The 16154-nt window shown below is 32.8% G+C and overlaps 1 protein-coding gene across 2 annotated transcripts; it reads right to left on the reverse strand.

Moving 5' to 3' along the window:
* Nucleotides 1-117: 117 nt before the first annotated feature.
* Nucleotides 118-6749, reverse strand: LOC112801222 (type I inositol polyphosphate 5-phosphatase 2). 2 transcript variants are annotated; one of them, XM_025843841.3, is made up of 11 exons: nucleotides 6433-6749; nucleotides 6187-6310; nucleotides 6012-6113; nucleotides 5461-5548; nucleotides 5264-5368; nucleotides 3860-4658; nucleotides 2681-2865; nucleotides 1994-2102; nucleotides 1647-1795; nucleotides 957-1211; nucleotides 118-593 (listed from the first exon to the last, which is right to left on the reverse strand). In XM_025843841.3, exons 1-10 carry the CDS (start codon nucleotides 6460-6462, stop codon nucleotides 995-997), a joined length of 1908 nt encoding a protein of 635 aa, XP_025699626.1. In that variant the 5' UTR covers nucleotides 6463-6749; the 3' UTR covers nucleotides 118-593; nucleotides 957-994. The 2 variants fall into 2 exon arrangements, with proteins under 2 accessions (XP_025699626.1, XP_025699632.1); XM_025843847.3 differs by having other exon boundaries at nucleotides 118-608; nucleotides 6433-6665.
* Between the last annotated feature and the right edge of the window lie 9405 nt (nucleotides 6750-16154).

Genomic DNA, 16154 nt, shown 5'->3' on the forward strand with positions numbered 1-16154 from the left:
CTTCAGCACCATTAAATAGCATTGCTTGAGATTGAAATGGTACTCTTGGCCTATGCTGTTTGTTTTTCACTCTTCATGGTTCTTGCCTATGAGGAATGTTATGTTGATACTCTAATCTTTACATAATGAGATAGGAACCTTAATCAAAAGTGAAAATTTGTTCTTGTTGGACATACAAACTAATGAGATCAAAATTGGATAACACTGTAGTTGTATACCAGATATGAAAAAACACATTTAAAAAGGAAAAAGAGGAAGTCCAACATGAAATCTATTGTATGCCTATATACATTTGTCTGTTGTTTGTATCTTATTTCTATCTGAAAACTGATGATTTCGATTCATATTTCCCAAAATGACTGACCCTTTAAAAAGGAGGCTTCCAGCAGCACATAAATTTGAGAATTATGAGCCTTGATTGTTACATGTTGAAGCTAAATTTACAAACAGGTTACCACTTATCAGCTGTTTCTCCTTGTCAATAAGACTTCAAAGATAACAAACATTTTAGCACGCTACACCAACGTAAACCAGTTGAAGTTGTTACAGCACATGGAAGCTAGCGAAGTCATTCAAACAGATAGCATGTTCACCTACAATGTTGTCAACTGACCAAGAAGTTAGTTTCCTCAATTCTCTCTTTCATTGTGACTATTCCTTCTGGTATGTCACATATTGATTCAAGGTGTCAAAATATATCATTCATTTAAGGATCTTCAGGAACAAAACATGGCAGTGACAAACGAGAGAATAGAGAGAGTTATATTGGAATCTTCTCATTTCAAAGGTTTAAATACTTGGATTTTATTACTAAAGATAACTTCAAGAGAATGATCTTTTGACTTTTACCAAAAACATTTTCATCCAGAGAGAATTTTAGTGAACCAGTCAATAAATGAAGTGCACCTTTGTGAATTGATAGAATGCTATTCTTTTTTGTGGATTTTCTTACTTACCAATATATATATTGTATTTCTGCATCTTTAATGTGTATCTAGTAAAATTGCAAGCCATCATCATTTGGAAGAAAAACCTCTGGGTGGACTACAGCACATGTGAAATTCAGAGCTCGTTGTAGCTTGCGTTGGTCAAAGACTTCAACATCGACAGAGAAGATTGAACTAACAGGTCTATGATCTGAAAGCTTATTTTCTGCACGCCTATATTCAAGTTGCCTTATTCCTTTTCCTTGCCACAATATACGATCACACCTGCATAATTTTACCCCACAGTCACTAAATGCATCTTACTTTGTCCTAATGGGAAATAGGAAGAGTACTTTCATCTCAATGTTTAGCAAGGGGGATGTATCATAGGATACAAATATTGAGACATGCCAATAAAAGTTGTGTATTCTATGTACTTCTCTGAAGTAGGGACATGAAAATAAGACAAAAATTTATGTCTTGCCTTTGTCACTTTATCTTTGTATTTGTGTCCTATTCTCAGAATCAAACTCTAAGCACATTTAATACTTGTTTAAGAAACATTTACAACCATTTAATGCTCCACAAGTATTTTTGGTGAAATAACTATTATAAATTTATATTTATTATTATTTTTTTTTACTAGATATTATCAATTTATAATGTTAATGCATGCACCAATTAGAGATTTACAGGTTTGAGATCGTGGTCTTGACTTACCATGCTGGAGATCTCTTCTTTTCCCCTTCTTTTGGGTTCTCTCCAACATATTTATCAGAATTGAATTCATACTTGTAAGTTGGTGGGAAATTTATCAGTCCTTCTTTCCATCCTTCAAATACATGTCCACTATGTAACTCATTGCTTAGCTGCAAATGAGGAGCGGGAATTAGTAATAAATTCATTTTATCTGTTAAAACTTCCAATCCTTTTAGTAACTCCAAGTATGTAGCTCTTAATGGATGAAGCTACCATCCATATTTCTAAGCATTGATTCTTTGATAAAAGTTAAGAAAACACACATTAGAGACAAAGAATCTAGTCTATTCTGGAAATCAAATTCTCACCTGATCATAATTCATCAATTCATCCCATTTCTTCAGAGCTACTAGCTTTCGAACCTCGGCATCTAACATGTTGATACGATAATTTAGGTCCCCAAACCAGAACATCTGACTGTTAGCAAGGAGCAACTCATTAGGAAGTCCACTCCACGATACTCGTGCTTTCACTTATGTGAATTTATTCAATTGAAAAAGCTTTACTAGAAGCAACAGATAATCTATTATGTTTAACAGTATATATATTACATAAGTCCTTTCTATAAGTTATTTTCTTTCTTCTATCCAGAAAAGGAATTTTAAGGGGAGCCTTGGAGTAACAATTGAGTTATTTCGAGGTCACAAGTTCAAGTTATATAACCAGCAACTAATGCTTCCAATATGTTAGGCTGCCTAAATTAATCTACATTTGTGGCTTAACTCGCACTTGTTAATTTTTTAGATAGGATTCAAATTAGACTTTACTTGCATGGATTGTAGGACATATGGCCAAGTTTTATAAAACATGATGACTGCATTTATATAATATATAGGCAGAGTTACATAACTAAATCTTATGTTATGGTGATTCTTTTATCATACAACCCAATTCATAAAATCCTTTACTCAAACATACATTTTGTGATAGTCTCTCGCTTTTTGGAAGCTCAAAGTGACTGTATCAAATTACTTTCAGCATGAAATAAGACTTACTCATGAGATGGGATTGTCTGGGGTTGATCTGAATCAAGGACAGACGAGAAGCATGTGCGTCGCAGAATTTCATTAACATCTGCATTTCGTCTTTGCTCAGCCCCATCTTTCTGACCTGAAGTCAGATGGGAACAAACAAAACATAGGCGCGAATGAAAGAGAGACATACTAACTGAAACAGATCCCTGCATCGGGAACAATGTTATCAGCACCAATCAGGTCAGAATAAGCAAATTCAGAGTTGTAAATGTACATATACAATTCTATGGTGAGTTTTTCATGGTTTCATATATGCAATGCATATGGACAACCACTGATCACGTTGTAGAACATCATGACCTGGATGTGTTGTTCCTCTCACATTGTGTACTAATAAATGAGCAACAAGCACCCTACACCATGATGGGGTGCAATGTGACGAGTCTACATACTCTTGCACTCACAGTGACATGAAACTCTATAGTAGACTTTTGTGAACACATCTAAACACACCTCGCCAATAATTTATAGTGAAATGTTTTAATGTCATGATGTCACTTAGGCCGTGCTTGTTTATAAGAACAGGACATGAGACATAGACACAGAGACATAAAAATGATAAAATTGTGTTTGACAGGTGAGACATGGACAGAGACGTGTCCTAGGATATTGAATTAGTGTATTTTGTGTCTTTTCTAACAGGAAGGACACAAAGACACTAAACGAATATACAACTTATTTTTCATTTTTTTTATTATCATTATCAAATTTTTATACTTATATTTTTTATTATTTTATTTTTTATTCTAAATTTTGTGTGAAAAAAAAGACAAATTAGATTTTTTATTATTTATTTTATCTTATATTCAATTCACTACCAAACAAAATACAAAAATATTAATTTTTGTTTCTATTCTTTGTGTCCTGTTTTCAATGTAACTGTTTCAGGACAAAAATATAGACACCAGGGAGTAGCAAACTTGAAAAAGAAAGACAAGCACATAAAGAACCAAAATGTTTCTGTCTTAGGAAAGTTTTACTTTGAATTTTCTCTGTTTTCCCAACGTCTCAGTATTTTGTGTCTTGAAACAGATAACAAAAAGAGCCTTAATGTCTCATCTAAAAAATATTCCTACGACCTATGTTTATAAATGATGTGACTCACTCACATTCAATGTGGAAGTAGAACTAAGCCATTACCTTGTTTCCCATGTAGCCCATAAGACCAACTCCAACCGGAGAAACTTTCAAGTTATTAATGTGTCTTCTTAACTTCCTTTGCACCCAGACAGATACATAGATCCCCACCATCTGCTTGCTAACGATTCGAACATAAGCAGGATGCGATTTCATGGTGCCTAGCCCATTATCATCCTTGTCATTTGGCAATTCAGAAAAAGTATCATCTTCCTCATCAGATAACATGTCAGACACATGTGCAATGGGATCAGTTACTACTTCTTCAGGCACCACCTTCTGCTCTTTCCAGAACAAATTCAAGTTTCCAGAACTATGGTGTGACCGTGTCATCCCACCACCATACACCAAAGCATTACCCCTCCAGTTCAATTCGGAGCTGCTTAGTACTCTTCGCAACTTGGGGCCAGAATCAACAATGGGAGTTGCATCTAGTGGACGTTCTGGCCAATCTAACGTAGTCTTAATATCAACACCATATACTCTTCTCAACTGTAAGTTCTTCCCTATACCGAGTATGTTGTTCACTTCCTCATGTTCTAGATCATCATTATCGAAAGCTCTGCCGTACGCTTCGTCCATCATATCTAATGGATTAGTGTCTATACTGTCTGCTAGAACATCAGGAGCAGAACAGGTTCTTAGTACAGGAGAATGAGGGCCACTGAGGCTTTTGTCTTCACTTTCACATTCAGAAGTTTTGTTCAGAGTTCTTCTAATGATTGCTTCCCATTTCCGGATCGGTGTATTGTCCTCTGCTCCCAGTACATTTCCGGCATTTAACGGAACTACCTCTTGGAAACTGTAAAAATACAGAACACCAATTAGAAGACCAATTTTAAAATGGAAACTCATAGTGTAAGTGTATGAAGTAGGCTTAGTTTAGCATAAGGATACAGATAGATATTTGGTAAATGCATGCTAAGCATATATTTTTTCTTCACTAAATCCATTCTTATGAACCTTAGAATGAAAAACTCAAGCATCCATTGAAGAACAAATTTACAGGATTCCAGGGTGAAGTTTTGCATGATTAAATCCTTTGTGTGCTAATCAGTGAAAAGATTCAGCAGATAAAGATACTTTGCAAATAAGATATACTGATTGAATAAATAGGTGATAAATATCATTGAAATTAATTGATACAGTTCAACAGAAACAAAACTCTATGAACTATAACATGAAAAAAGTAATTGAAACTATGTAATAAACTTGTAACACAGAGCTATGTGAACAATCAGATTAGATCACGGTATATAAGATTCTCCCAAAAGTTTCTTGAGTGATCCTAAATATAAAAAGGTAGAAATGTCATTAATGTGAAAAGGCAAACAGTTTGGAGAGAAAAACACAAAGAAAGTAGAAAGTAAATAACAAAATTATCAGGCAAATTGATAGAACACACACCCAATGATGTAGATATCTGCTGGTTCTTCACTACAAAGCCAGTCTTCAATCTCAAGATCCTTAGATGGAAGTCTTCCAGCAACATTCCAAGTTCCAACTGTTATCCTGCAAAACAATAATAATTTTTATTATTATTTTATTAAACATTTCCTTCATCTACATAATATGCTACATAACCAGATAATTAATGACCAAACCTCACTTCCTTTGTGTTTATGTATTGTGCACGCAACGTTTCAGATTTTCCTCTTCGATGTTTCGGCTTGTATCCCTTACAAGATGCATCTGAATTACAAATAGCACTGAACTCTTCAGTATCAAAGGAAGTAAGTAATTCACTTGAGTTCAGAAAATTATTCAACTACTTGGCTTGGAAACTTTCTTTGACTTTCTCCACTTCTTGCTTTGTTTGACATTTTTAAGTGTTTCAATTTCCTTTATTTTGGAAAAGAATATTTCAGCTCCATAGTTAGGCAAATTTGATTCCAAATAAGAACATATCTTTTCTTTTTCAATGTCTACCAAAAAAGTGAGAACAAATTAAAGCTATGCAAGCCATAAGAAGATGATGACATATTTATTATATTCTAAATTTCATAATTAAGCAGCTGCAACTAATAACAGAAAAGAGAACACAAGAACACAACTTTAAAAATAGTTAGAAAACAGTTTTTTTAATTCTTTTTTTAAACATTCTTTTCTTAAATCTCTTAAAGAACTGGATTACTGCATGGGAATTAAGTAATACCTGGTACTGTTTGAGTTGGGAATCTGGATTGTGTTCTTCTAAGTGGATTATCTTCTTCATGATGATGACGCAGACGATGTCTTGAATTTTTAAGAGAGCAAGCTGGATTCATGAAAGTCAAAAAATTACAAACAAAGGCGGAAAAAAAAGAATATATTAAAACCAAAAATCTTACCATCATCTTCACTCTCAGTTTCAGTTTCAGTTTCAGTTTCAGTGTCTACTTCATCTTCACTAAAATCATATACCTGTGGCTTTATATTTAGCCATTTCTTCATCACAATTGAAGGCCAAAAGGCCTGCAATGAAATGAAATTAGGAATATTCTTCACCAAACATAGAGTTGAAGATATATATAGTAAGCTTCAGAGGCAAGTTATTGTATAAAAGGCTTAGTTATTAGTTGTTACACATTACTTACCTCTGAGCGTTTTCCTCTCTTTGATTTCATTGCCTCAGGTCAATTCAATAGAACTAATGTACTACTGTGCAAAACTTTCAAAGTTCAAGTTCTTAAATATATGGAACCATTCACTCACTCATCACATTAGTTACTTAATTTGTTATACATTATTGTTATTGATGTTAATTATTTAAATTATTCGGTTGCTGAACATTTAAATAGGGATGTCTAATGTCTTCTCCGATTGTAACAATTAACAAAACAAACTTGGAGTTTTTCTTCTTTTTTTATTTTTTAAAAAGTGTCCAATAGAAGGAAGATCCCTATTTAGGACCAAACAGAAAAGGACGGAATAAAAGTGTGACTATATCAGCAAAACATCCACAACCGCAACTTGCATAACATTAACAATTCAAATAAAAAAAGGGAATATTACTGGTCCTCACAGCACTTGAACATTTTCTTATAATAATAAAATATTCTAAAATGAAATTTCAGGAGAAGATTTAGAAGAGGCCAACACCAATAAATGTCATTTTCAAGAAAAACACACACACATATATATATATAGCAACTGAATTCTACACCATTGAGCCAACCAGTAAACAGAACTGTAGCGTAGTAGACTAATAGTATTGCAGAACAACTTACGGTGGATTATTTTTGGGTATTTGCAAAAGATGCCCAAGTGGAGTAGAGTACAAATTTTAAAAATCTTGGACCAGGGGAAAGGTGATTTGAGAAAAAAGGCAAGAAAAATAAGGATACGAAGAGCATTTCGTTAGTAAACAAGAATATATATTCGCCAATGAGCTATACTCGTTCAAAGGCATACTCTCTATACTCACTTAAAAAATCGCGGGTTCGAGTTTTTCTATCTTAAAAAAATATAATATATGTAGGATTTGGTCGGGGTGGTTGGTAAGGATATGAACCATTGATTTCGAGACCTGTTATAGTTAATATATAGTTGTAGTAAAAAAATTTCAAAATCCATTCCACTGTTCGTAGTTGTTAAATTTTGTAACTAGCAACCAGGGTCGGATTTAAGAATTTTAATACGTAGGACTCGAATTTTATAAGAACTCTTTAATTATTTTTTTGTGTTATATTTTTCATTACATAAAAGTAAATTTTTTTCAGTAATTTTATTTTTGTCATGACAGTTATATAAAATAGACACAACAATATTAATAATAATCTATAAAATTATAAAACATTAATAATTTTATGGTGTGTTTAGTTAAAAAATTATCATATATCTTTTTAATTAAAATTAATTCTTTTAGAAATTTCAAAAATTTGAAAACAATTCATAAACTATTAATTATCTCAAACATACTAGTATTCTTATAAAATATAAGATACAAATCTAAAAGAAAAATTTGAAATAAGTTATTATAAAAAAAATAAAGTAAAAATTTTTCCTTTCAATAATACAAGTTTAGAAAAAATTTAGTATTTTTTATAAGAAAAAAAAATCTAAAATACATCAAAACATAACAATATAATTCACTGTAAATTTTTTATTTAATAATGTTAATGTTAAATAGTTAATTTTTTAATATTATTAAAAATAGATATAAAAATAAGTATATAGAAATTAATTTGAAAAAAAGTATAGAAATTAAAGTGTACAATATTAAATTGGTTAAGTAAAAATATTAATAAAAAAATTAAAACTTAAATCTATCATATATTTAAAAATATTTACATATAAAACTATTTAACCAAATAAAATTTTTTTATTTGATCAACCATATATCTCATATAAAAATAATTCTTTAAAATTTTGAGAGACCAAAGTTACTGCTTGCTCTCCTTGAATCTATTGGTAATTGCAACTGACAAGTTTTTTAAGAATATGATAGATGTTGTACATAATCGACAAGAAACTAATTGAAAAATATAGAAATAATATTATTATTTTTTAAGAAGAACAAATGAGAGGGTAAAATAAACAAGAAAAGCCACCACAACAACAAATTGATGAGATGCTAATTAAAATATGTTTGGGGCATCATTTGTAAAATAAAAGAAACCAAAATTTTGTTGTGTGTTCAATTGGTGCACGTTAAAAATCCTTGCCAACTGTAACAGAATACTTAGTGTGTGTTTTGGGTTGAATTTTGAATTTAATATTTTATCCCTTTCGACCCCAAACTTTTATGATTTTCATCTGAATCCAACTTGGATGCTTTTTATGAATGCACAAAAATTATTATCTACAGTAATAGACTAATAGTTGTGCAATATAGCATTATTCATATAGAAAGAAACTTTCTGCAAATTACGCTAATTATATATTGTTTATTTATTTTGTCAATATTCAATTGAATAACTAGCTAATATAAAGGAACGCATGCAATTGGGGTTTTAATTTTAGTTATGAGAACAATATTGCTTATTGCACATAATAAATTAATAATAGCATATTATAGTATTAATGGTATATGCTAGAGTAGCAGATTCACCAGTGCCACAAAAATGAGAAAGCTAATGCATCAGCAGACACTAAAACTGATGACGAATGGCACCCAAAAAAGAAAATATCATATAACCACTGCCAAGATATTGCTATTGGCCCCACAATTAGGAAGGTTTTCATTACAATTAGGATCCTTCTATTAATCTATAGATATATACGTATTTTTTTGGGTCATATTTATCGTTAAGTATACTGATTTATTTTATTTTATTTTATTTTCCCTTAATTTGTAGGTTTTCATAGGTAGGTGAAATAATTGGTTCACCATTTTAAAAGTTTTTAATTATTATAAGATAATGATTAAACCTTCAATTAAAGAAGGATAATCTTCTTCCATGCAACCATACTTTTTTACTCATTTCATACGTAAGATAGTATCTATTTGAGATATCAATTCAAATTTGAAAATTAGAATAAAATGGAGAATGAACAAACAAAATAAAATAAAATAGAGACTATATAATTTACTTAATAATTATATATTAAGCGTATTAAATAAAACATCAATTCAGATCTCTAGTTAAGCAATTTTCTTTTTAAAATAATATATTAAAATTTAAGCATTGAGTATGGATACGAAATCCATTCAACTAACTTTTTTGGTAGGGACTCGAAATACTATAGCTTGAATATTGAAAAATGTTTCTCTTATATATAGTATATATTAAAGAAAACATAGTTGAGACCTTAAGACATTTAATAAATGTGTGCGCTTACCTCAAATAGGCAACTAACCAGTGAGTGTGTAGTGATTAAGATTCACTATGCTAAGTACAGCTGTATAACCATTGGTTAGCCGGTTCATATTAACATAATATTTTCTTTTCTTCTTCTCTACACCTTTTTTTCAAGCAATTTCAGGTTTAGAAGTTGACAAACCAGGCTTTAAAATAAAATAAAAATTGACCCACAAAACTAAAAGTTGAGTCATACCATTGGATGTAGGCCCAGCGCACTATATGTGAATATAACAGTTCTGAGTTTTCAACTGTCAAGAAAAAAAAAGAAGAAAGAAGAAACCATCCATTAATCTAACTAATATTTACATTTTTTTTTGTCAAATAGAGAAGCACCTTGGTGGGGAATAGATACCCGATGGACAGGAAGATATATACTCCTCTAGCCCTCGTGGGTTTGAATATTATTTCAATCTTTGATAACTAAACTGAACAAATAAAATAATGTTAAATTATTTTGGTAAAAACTACATAAAGTGAGAAATAAGGAATCATTGCTTGTAAATCTTATCATGAACATGTGGAAAGCATGTATCGTAAGATTGGGACAAATGATTAAAACAAATCTTATAGTTAACAAGTGATTGATAATTTCCTAATAATTAAGTAATTTCACAGGATTCAATCATTAAAACTAAAGATAGAGCTTCGTTTTTATTACGACAAAAAAAAAAAAAACAAAAGGCTTCTTTTAGAGCACTTCTAACGCATGAATTCTTCAAGTTTTTTTTTTGTTTTTTTGTTTTTTTTGCACAATACAGTTTCAACTGTTAGAAAAAAAAGAAGTAACGTTTTTACTCATACTTTGAAGAGAGAAAATTCTTTTTCAGAGAGACTTATAATATCCAATGATAATTTGTCAGGTGAAACATAAATAAGAATTGGAATAAGTTTTCTATTAGAGATGGTCTTATATATATCTCTCTTAGAAAATCACATCCCTAAACTAATGTTGCAGGCTTGCAGCTAATAATTAGGCCGACTAAAAAAAATAGAATAAAATAGAAATAAAAAATATATTTTTTAAAAATAAATAATTATTTTTAGCTAAGAAGGATTCAGATATTGATAAATCTACATATGAAAAACGAAATTAATGATATATTCATAAAAGATAAATTTTAATTGACAAAACTATCAAAATCATAAAAAATTATTTAGAATTTTTAAATTACCCGTTCTTTACCTAACTCGTCCTCACAACTTCTCTTTGTCTTCCACCATCACATTCACCATCTTGTTGATTATTCCCCTAACATCCTACGATTGCAATACCCACTTCCAACACCACCTCATGCTTAAAATAAAAAATAGTCACATTTATACTTCTTGAAAAAAAAAAAGATTGTTTTGCTTCTTTGTGATAAAAATATATCTATGATCTATGGTTTTCACTTTTACTTAAAAAAAATGTCTGAAATTTTTTATTTGATTGGTCTTCTAATCAGGTAAAGGAGCAAGAATAAGACTACATAATAATAAAAATAAAGGAAATTTTAGTTAGTGGATGAATTTTTGTTGGTACACTTACAATACAAAAGATGGAATTCAATAAAGTTTATTGAGAATTAGGGAGTAATGTGAGACTCTAAAATCAGCTTACCTAATTATTGCTTGGTATTGTTGTCGCCTTGCACTTATTTTTCATAAGCAATTGTGGTCGCCTTATGTAACATTCTCACTATTAGAATATCACGCTTTCGCCTGCGCCACTCTGATAGCTTGGGTATTATGACTCTAAACATATTTAATACTAAAATAGGAGTCTATTTAAAACTTAAAACCGCATAAACTTTTTCAAAAACACTTTTTTTGTTGAAAACATATATATATATATATATATATATATATATATTACAATAACTTACAATCATACATATCACAAATTCCTATCTCTCTTACAAAATTGGTAAAGATAAAAGCGAGGAAAAAATAATAGTTAAAATAATACAAAAATATCAAATAAACAGAGAATGAAATAACTCTTCTGAAACTTTGTCGTCCATATCCTAAAAAGGAAAAAAAACCTGTAGGGGAGTGAGAACATCGTCCTCGCTAGTTGTAACACCCTAATATTCAAATCCTTATGCTCGAGTCATAAATCAATGATAATAAGGTGGTACGACTCTCAAGTGGATTTTTAATACATAATTACAAAAAAAATTGAAAGGAGTATTAATCGAGAAGGCTGAAAAGAGCAAAAATAAAATTGCGAAGTCATATCACTCACGTATCGACAACAAAAAATAAAGCGTGAAGTCGAAAGCGATATAAGGATAAAGTCATAAAGGAGAATAAGAGAAGGACAATATATAGATATATAACATAAGTAAATAGCCACTAGTCGTCACCCACAAAGTTTAGGCCGTCTAGGGTACAGTATGAAAGTAGTTGACAACAGTATTTTCTAATCTCTCCCAAAAGATACATAAGAGCCTCTATAGGCAAGTTCAAAAGAGTTCAATTCGTAATATAAGCTTTTCAAAATAAAGGTGGATAGATTCTAAGAAAAATATAAGTAGAGAATATAAAGACCTTCGCCATCTCTCAGATGAACCGTAGCTCACTTTTGAGCACCTGGACCTGCATCTGAAAAATAAGAGATATATATGGAATGAGAACCCCCGACCCATGGGTTTCCAGTACGGTAAAAGTACCAAATAAATATAATGCGCTATAATACAAACTCACTAAGAGTTTTAACTTCCTTTCATCAATTATTCATCCTAGGTCCTCACTAATCCATAACTTGCCAACTATCATAGGGCATTCTATCTCTAACCCAATATCCTTCATACTTTCACTACCTTCCAACAAAATAATCCAAGAATAGAATCATCCCTCAAGTAATTCAACTCTTATACAAACACAAATAATACGGGCAAGTAATGCACAGGTAAAGCAAGTAAGATAATTAGCAAATAATCAGGAAACATGTACAATTAGGCAAATCAAAGTAATTAAGCAAACCCAAACAGTATCAAACATATGCAGATGATGCATGCTTATCCTATGGCCGATGAGTCTCATCTGTCAGTTACAAAGCTAATCCGACAGGTCCTGATAGCTAACCGTGGACGGAACAACAAACACAGAGTAAGTGGGACAGCGCCGCAACCCTTGCATTTTACCCGCGTACCCGAAGCAGGGGACGACCTCACCACTGCCTCTTACCCAGGCGATGTTATAGTTCTCGACCCGAAGCAAGCGACGACAGAACACAGCCCTTGCATCTTACCCGAAGCCTCAAACTCTTCCAGAGCAAGTGGATAACACCACTGAATCTTACCCGATGTCACATTCAGAAACACATTTTCATTATCATTGCAATTTATTTTCATACATCAATTCATTCAAAATTCATGCTCGGAGCAAGTGGAAAACATCACTGCATCTTACCCGGTGTCCTTGTCTCTTACCCGCAGCAAGTGGATGACACCACTGCGTCTTACCCGGACGCCTATCACAATCAAATTCAAGTTCATTTTCATTATTATTCCACTTCCTTCATAATCATTAATTCATTAATTCATTTCCCAAACATTCTAGACATCTCTACACTTCTTAATCATATACCTGGAGCGAGTGGTCATTTCCACCGCCTCTTACCCGGCACATCTATCTCATTCAATCATATGTATATACATACTCCACCATAAGTCAATTTTTATCACAGCCATCTGGCTCACAACATAATACACAACCATCCATAATTCACTAACAAACATAGCCCTTCGGCTCATGGCATACACAGCACTCCCAACATCATCCTTAGCAACTCACACAATCATCATTACTCATCATTCATCATTGGTTCTCACTTTACTTCATCCACAAGTTACCACATGTTCTAGCTTCTTTTTATTACTAGGCATACTATAAAGATTTAGGACTTAGAGGATGAAAATGGAGGCTTAGAATTCTGAAATTTGGTTTTAAAAACTCAAAAATCAACTCTTGTTGAAAATAGGGTCACGTGTGCGCATCGCCCACGTGCACGCATGGGAAGTGGAGAAAGGCGGGTGACACGTAAGCATCGCCCATGCGCACGCCTGGGAAGGTGGAAAAGCAGAGTGACGTGTGCACATCAGCCACGCGTACGCATGGGTGTGTTTTGTGCTCCTCGCACAAAACCAGCACAGTACCAGCACAACTCTCTGGATTTTCTACTGGGCACCTGCATCAATACAGTGACGCGTACGAGTTGGCTAGGCGCACGCGTGATTTGGTGAAAATCGTGAGTGACGCGTGCAAGATTACATTTTCAAACCCCAAACTTCCGACCCACATAACTTCTTCTACAAAATTCCTTTTTTAACCATTTCTTAACCGTTGGAAAGATCGTTGAATAAACTTTCATAAAAATTTGATTTTGAAGAATTCCTAACTCCGAAAACTGAGTACGGACCGCCGAAGTTAGTCAAAAATCAGTTTTTACCCAGAAACAGAAATCACCAATTATTCCAATGTTTATAAGCCAAATTCATTTTCACTCATCCAAATGACTACAACCCAACCATATTCAAATAATTACACTCAACCAAAACCAAACCTACCTCATCTACACAATTTCACCCAAAACTATCAAATTCCACACCTCAATTCCTCAAACCTTATTATTCAAAAATCAAACCAATTATTCACACACTCAATATTTAAAATCGATCCAATCTCTAATATCATCACACAATACACACATCAACTTACCTTTCTTACCTCTTTCCAGCCTCTGGCCCAAGATTCACGGCCTCCGACCCAATATACCAATCCAATACATAATCTCATAAAAGCATTGTCATCACTCAAATACTCAATTTTCCACACACAACCATCATGCATCACCATTAAATTATCATCCAATTTCATAAATTACCAAGCACATCATCTATACACATCAATTCTACCAAATATACAATTCTACAATCCTTATCCAATATCAATATCATCCATTACACATATAATACTAATCAATCGTACCATTCAAGCTTAATCATAGGAGCACCTAACTTAGGAATTCACATCATATCACACAGTACTTAAATGAAACTTAAGCCGTACCTCTTGTAGCCAAAATAATTGAGCTTCTTCTTGGAAGTCTCTACCAACCCTTAGCTCCAAGCCTTCCCAAGGCCCCACAAGCAATATCAGTCTTCCAATTTTACACCAAAATCACCCAATACTCTAACATAATCAATTTTCACACTTTAATCAACCTAGAGTTCATGAAATTGATAAATCATAAGGAGTAGAGGGTTCCTTATCTTAACCCATAAAATTGGTTGATGGAACTCACCAATGGCTCATACTAGAGCACTCCTAAACAACCAAAATCATAAAATCACTCAACACCTATAGTCAATCACATTTTTAGAGGGAAAAAATTAAAACTGGGCAGAGAAGAATGAAATACTCACCACAAAACATAGATAGAATTGTAGAGGATGGAAAGAGAAATGTGTGGCCGCAAATGGCTTGTTAATCAAAGTTTCCGCGAGAAAGTTATGATGGTTTGAAGTTGATGGTGGCTAGGGTTTCTCTCTTCCTCCTCTATTCACCATTTCAGCGTGTTTCTCTCTCCAAAAAGGGAGAAATGGGTTGTTTTGTACTGAAATGAGTTCTGATATAGTGTGGGCTTGGATCCACTTGAGCCCGGTTTGTAAAATCCGGTTAATTAATGGCTAATTAACCCATAAATTAAAATATATTTTAGAAAAGAAAAAATGAGATTTTTATGGTTTAATGTGAAAGAGAAATTTAAAATGAGAATTTTAACACTAATTTAAAGAAATCGGCCCAAAATTGGGTCGAACGGGCCGAACCGGGCCAACCGAACCCAAGTTGGGCCTAAGGGCCAGCCAAGCCTCATTCAATAATGAAGCTCAGCTCTCTCGCCCCTCAAAACACAACAAACACGCTGAAATTAAGAAAGGGAAAGGGGAGAAGTTCCAAAACCTTTGTTCCATATTCAATTGATCATAACTTTTGATCCGGAGCTCCGATTGACGCACCGTTTGCGGCCATGCAACCGCGGTGTCGAGCTCTACAAAATCCATCCAAGCAATCTTGAGGTAAGTTATAGTTTACTCTTAGAATTTTCAGCCCTCATTTTAAAATTTTTTTGGGTAAAGTGTTGAGATTTTTGAGTTTGGATGTTATAGGCTCAAATTAGCTTGAAGAGAATGCTTGTTCTAGCTGTCTTGGTCCTTGGGTAAGGTGAGATTCTCAACCCTAAGCTAAAGACTTGGAATTTTGTGATTTAGTGATTGAGTTATTGTGTTTGGGTGTGCTATTGTGGCTTAGGCATTGTATATATGTGTTTTGGAGCTTGATTGGTGGTTTTGGAAAGCTTGGAAAGGAACTTTTGTGCTTGGAGATTTGTTTGTGAGGTTTTGGAGACCTTAGAAGTTGAATTTGAGAGTTTTCCGAGTGGAACAAAAATCGGTCAAGGTATGGTTTCGATTTTCTATATCTAAAATGTAATGTGGTGTGAAACTTAGACTAGAGACCTAAGATAG

The sequence above is a fragment of the Arachis hypogaea genome, chromosome 1 (genome assembly GCF_003086295.3).
Source record: "Arachis hypogaea cultivar Tifrunner chromosome 1, arahy.Tifrunner.gnm2.J5K5, whole genome shotgun sequence".
Classification (NCBI taxonomy): domain Eukaryota; kingdom Viridiplantae; phylum Streptophyta; class Magnoliopsida; order Fabales; family Fabaceae; genus Arachis; species Arachis hypogaea.

Coding starts and splice junctions, on each gene's coding strand:
- LOC112801222 (XM_025843841.3), bottom strand. CDS start 6,462: ATGAAATCAAAGAGAGGAAAACGCTCAGAG. Junction 6,114..6,186: donor AACTGAGAGTGAAGATGATG/GTAAGATTTTTG, acceptor TCATGAATCCAG/CTTGCTCTCTTAAAAATTCA. Junction 1,796..1,993: donor AATTGATGAATTATGATCAG/GTGAGAATTTGA, acceptor CCTCATTTGCAG/CTAAGCAATGAGTTACATAG.